The 4,553-nt window shown below is 32.0% G+C and overlaps 1 protein-coding gene across 2 annotated transcripts; it reads left to right on the top strand.

Annotated features, from left to right (window-relative positions):
- Positions 1-461: 461 nt before the first annotated feature.
- On the top strand, positions 462-2,322 carry LOC123894855 (BTB/POZ domain-containing protein At3g56230). 2 transcript variants are annotated; one of them, XM_045944935.1, is made up of 3 exons: positions 462-807; positions 905-1,081; positions 1,712-2,322. In XM_045944935.1, the coding sequence occupies exons 1-3, from the start codon at positions 625-627 to the stop codon at positions 2,174-2,176; spliced, it is 825 nt and encodes a 274-aa protein (XP_045800891.1). In that variant the 5' UTR covers positions 462-624; the 3' UTR covers positions 2,177-2,322. The 2 variants fall into 2 exon arrangements, with proteins under 2 accessions (XP_045800891.1, XP_045800892.1); XM_045944936.1 differs by having other exon boundaries at positions 637-802.
- Positions 2,323-4,553: the final 2,231 nt, after the last annotated feature.

Raw genomic sequence — 4,553 nt, 5'->3', positions numbered from 1 at the left:
TCTAATATTTAATTTCTATAAAAAAAATCAACAAAAAGATAATGATTGGAGATCTAAATATTGTTACGTGGTTACATCCAGCCTACTTCTTTTTTTTTTTTCTCTCCAATAAATCAGGTATCATCTGCACGCAACTACAGAGAGTCATCCCTTTAGTCTTGTGAAACTCAAATGGATGACAAATTCTCCTTAAAAGTTTTAACTCTGTTGCATGCTCAAGTCAATGATCGAACCAAAAATTTTGGTTAAGTTAGAAGAGATCCGCGTCATCTCATGTAAGTATTTTTGGGTCGGCTATTAATAAAGGATAATGAAATATATGCAAGCTATTAATAAAGGATAATGTCATAATTAATGATGTATTTTAACTAAATTAATTGGACATGAGACATGAATCATTTCTAATAGGGTCAAAGGATCATATATTATATATTTATTTTTGAAAAAAAGGGGAACATATTATATAGTAAACACTAAACAATAAAGGTAGGTGGCAACTAAATATTTATATATATATATAACAAGTTCAGAAGAAACATATATGTATATTATCTCCTTCAATTCCTTCTTCAATATTATTGTGTGATTCAAGAAAGCAGAGGAGGGAAATTCTAAGAAGCAAGAATGGATTGTTGTGTGTGCACAACTATGCCATTGATATTAAGGCCACCAAGGAATACAATATGTGGTGCATGTTATGAAGGAGTTAGGAGCATAATCAACATGATGAATAATCTTGAAAGTGAGAAAGCAAAAGCAATCACGAATCCAAATGGTTCTCCAGTTTCGCCGCGAAATTCGAGTAAGGCAAGCTCTAATTCTTTTCATGATTCATATTATTGATTTTTAAAAAGTTTATAATCAGAAAGAGGTAATCATGAACAATATAATTTTTCCACTGCAGTCACTTGATGATTGTATAAGATGGTGTTCAGAACAAATAGACCAATTTAATCAACAAAAACAAGATTTGGCTTTTCTTAGAGGCTTTGTTGATGCCTTCAAAGAGCAGATTCACACAGATATATTGATAACTCCAGGCAATCATGGTCCACCTATACCTGCACATAAATCTGTTTTGGTGAGTTCTTATTGTTTTTCCTATTATATATTTTCCATAACTATTCTTTAAAAATTTTGATTATTCTTTGGCCATGTTTGGATGAGCAGTACAGGTAAGCACTTATAGTATAAGTGCTCATGCTTAAATTATTTCTATGGCAAAAGATAAAAATTAAAGTTGAACAAACTGTTTTTAAATAAATTTCATAAGTTATTTTCATAACCTATTCTGAGGAGCTTACTGAAATAAGTGAAACATCGTAAGTTGTTTTCGTAAAGTATTCCAAATAATCTTACAAATGCGGAAACATATTAAATTTAATCACTAATTGAAGCAGTTAGGTGCGGTCATCAATTGTGAACCGTTCAATCAATATCAGACGGTTTAGATCTTAAATAAATTTTTTATTTTTTTATTTAATAAAATTTGAGGTTGAAATCTGAACTATCTAATCTTGATCGGACAGTCTTAACTGTACCAACTACATGACTGCAAAGCTTTTTGACTTTAATGCTTATGTCAATATATAAAGAAACTTTCAAGTATACCCTTTTTTGTATTTTGTCAAAAAAAGAAATTTGAGTTTTGTATATATCTAATGAGTATATATATATATATATATATATATATATATATGTTATAATATAGGCTGCAAGATCAGAAATTTTTAAGAACATGCTAGAATGTGATGAATGTAAAGCTGCACCAACTTGTAACACAATAACAATACCTGATTTGAACCATGAAGAACTAGAATCTCTTCTAGAGTTTCTCTATGGTGGGACATTACCTTTGGAAAAATTGGAGAAACATGTATATGCTTTATCACAAGCAGCTGATAAGTACATTATTCCACACTTGATGAAATATTGTGAAAGATACTTATTCAATTCACTTAGCACTTCTAATGCATTTGAGACATTAGAGATTGCTGATACTTGTTCAAACAACAATTTGAAGGAGACAACTTTTAATTTCTTAGTTAAAAATATTGAGTATATGGTTTCTTCTCCTAAATTTGAAGCTTTTGTGCATAGGAGTCCACATTTAACTGTGCAATTAGTTACAAGAGCATTTGTGAATGGTTCTAAATTAGTATCAAATTCTGTCTAAGTGTGAAAGAGTCTCATATGTTTTTGTTTTGATTTTGAATTTTGTTTTTTCATTGTGTATTTATTGAAATATATTCATGTGATTGTAAAGCAGAAAAAATAATACTACATACGTCATTCCTATAAAATTGGTCTCTGGTTTGTTAACATGTTATCTCCCATTTTCGTTTCTTTTTTCTTTTTTTTTTACTTGTACATGATACAGTTAAAGAGTTTTGGCCTACTCATTCAAAAATCATATTTCAAACCTTAGTTAAGGAGTTTACTACTCCATGTTTATAGTAGTAAAAAATCTTGATGTAGGACTAATTTAGTTTTCTACTCGATCCATGCTAATTTTTAAATTGGTCACGAAATAAGTCGGCCTCTAATTCGTCGCTAAATGATAACTTCCCGGGAACTTAGGCTAAACTTCGACGAGGATAATCATCAAGAGCTCTATCAGCATAGTACATCAAGTAGAACATCCAGCTCGCGATGGGTGTTCACGCCATGGGGTTGAGAACCAAATTGTGTTACTCCATTTGTATACCCATTTAGAAGAAACAGCTCCAAACGAGACATGAAGGCCGCAATTGTCATGGCATTATCATCCATATGTTATACAAAGCAACGGAGACAAACACTCAATTAGTTTGTCTATCTAGCAAAGTTCGGCAAGACAAAGTCACCTCAACGGTCTACGCCTATGTCACGGGGTAGAAAGCTTCCACCGATTCCACCATGTACTGTCAGTATGTCATGTATCACAAGTATTGCCGCAACAAACAACGGTCGTTTGGTTGAGAGAGAATCTCGACTCTCACCTCAGCGAGTCTATTCGACATTAATCAAAGAAATCATGATATAAGTGATAGGGGAAAGAAAAGTTTGAGAAATTTTGTATTGGAATTAATAGAATTGATACAAATGAAATTTTGTTCGGCATTATGTTTAGTATTTGTATTATAAAATTGATACTCCCATGAGGTGCTATCGTCACCGCCGTGAGCCGTTTGCAATTATGTTTTGTTGAGATGAGTACTACGAGGAGAGTGAAATACAAAATTTAAAAAAAAAAAAAAAAGAAAAAAAAAAAAAAAGGCTAATAGATCTTTACCCCCTTCAATCTTATGTGATAGCACAAGTGATATAAATCTTTCTAAAAATTAATTTTACTTATTAACAAGAGAGTGCAACAGACTTATCATAAAGTAATTTTACTTATTAACAAAGGGGAATATCGGGGTCGAACTTCTGATTATTAGAATCCCTTGAGACTCTTAACACATCTCTTCACACGGCCCAACACTATTGGGCTTGGTACGTGAATATAAACAGTGGGTGGCCCGAAGGCGGAAACCTGATAACAATTGGCCCAGCGGATTGTGGAGAAACTCCAATACCATATTAGATTTTGATATTGGGTCTAACTCATCTTACAAAACCGGCTTGTAAGGTGAGGATTGTCTCTTCCTTATAAACACATATTCAGGTCATCTCGCAACTGATGTGAGACTCTTAACACAGGTTGGGTCTCGGGTCAACAATCTCATATACTCTTCTCTTTGTTGTTTTTATCCATATTTTGATATAAGAAAGAAATGTTATATTTTACAAAGCTTATAAATTATAATATGTTGATGAAGAAGATGCGAAAGATATTCTAATATATATTCTAGATCTATTTTAATTTCTAATTATCTTCTACTGGATCCTTCTTCTTTGTTTTTTTAATTTAGTTCGTCTATCTTTTGTTGCATTGTGTATGATGTATTGAACTATTCGAAAATTAGGAATTTTTATATAATGGAAGAGTTTTAGATACAAACAAAGTTTTAATCTAACTCGTAATAACCGACTCGTTCAACTCGACACTCGTACAATCTGACACCCGAACAAACCGAGGATGTAGTCAGGCAAAATCAGTCCAATTTAAATGATGGCAGTTTATAGAATTTTTTTTTCTACCCCAACAATCTTCACTTTAACCCAACAATCATATTTGAAATGACAAATATACCCTCATATATAATGTAAAACTGAAAAAAAAAAAAAAAAAAAACATTATTTACCCTAGTCAAACAAAGTGTACCGGTGTGAGTTTGGAGTTTTAGGAAAAGTAAGTGTACACTTTTTTACATACCGGTACACTTTTTTGAAGTGGGCCGGTTCGATTTCTTCACCGGTACACTTGAAAGAAAGTGTACCGGTATGCATATTATATATTTAATTTTCAATATTTTATTTCAGTTACCAAATATTTTGTATAATTCAAATAAACACTCGATAAAAAAATACAGAGTTGTTTCCAATCCACGACATCCAGTCACACTTGATGCAACAAGTGTGGAAAAGTATCTATCAATGGGTAGGCTGTGCGTATCATCATTATGAGG

This window comes from Trifolium pratense, linkage group LG7, assembly GCF_020283565.1.
Source record: "Trifolium pratense cultivar HEN17-A07 linkage group LG7, ARS_RC_1.1, whole genome shotgun sequence".
Classification (NCBI taxonomy): Eukaryota; Viridiplantae; Streptophyta; class Magnoliopsida; order Fabales; family Fabaceae; genus Trifolium; species Trifolium pratense.
This window is presented reverse-complemented; position numbering and strand designations above follow the sequence as displayed.

Bases quoted from the DNA above. Each gene is read 5' to 3' on its own strand.
- LOC123894855 (XM_045944935.1), top strand. From the start codon at position 625: ATGGATTGTTGTGTGTGCACAACTATGCCATTGATATTAAGGCCACCA. The intron at 808-904 runs GCAAGCTCTAAT...TTTCCACTGCAG, and splicing joins CGCCGCGAAATTCGAGTAAG to TCACTTGATGATTGTATAAG. The intron at 1,082-1,711 runs GTGAGTTCTTAT...GTTATAATATAG, and splicing joins CTGCACATAAATCTGTTTTG to GCTGCAAGATCAGAAATTTT.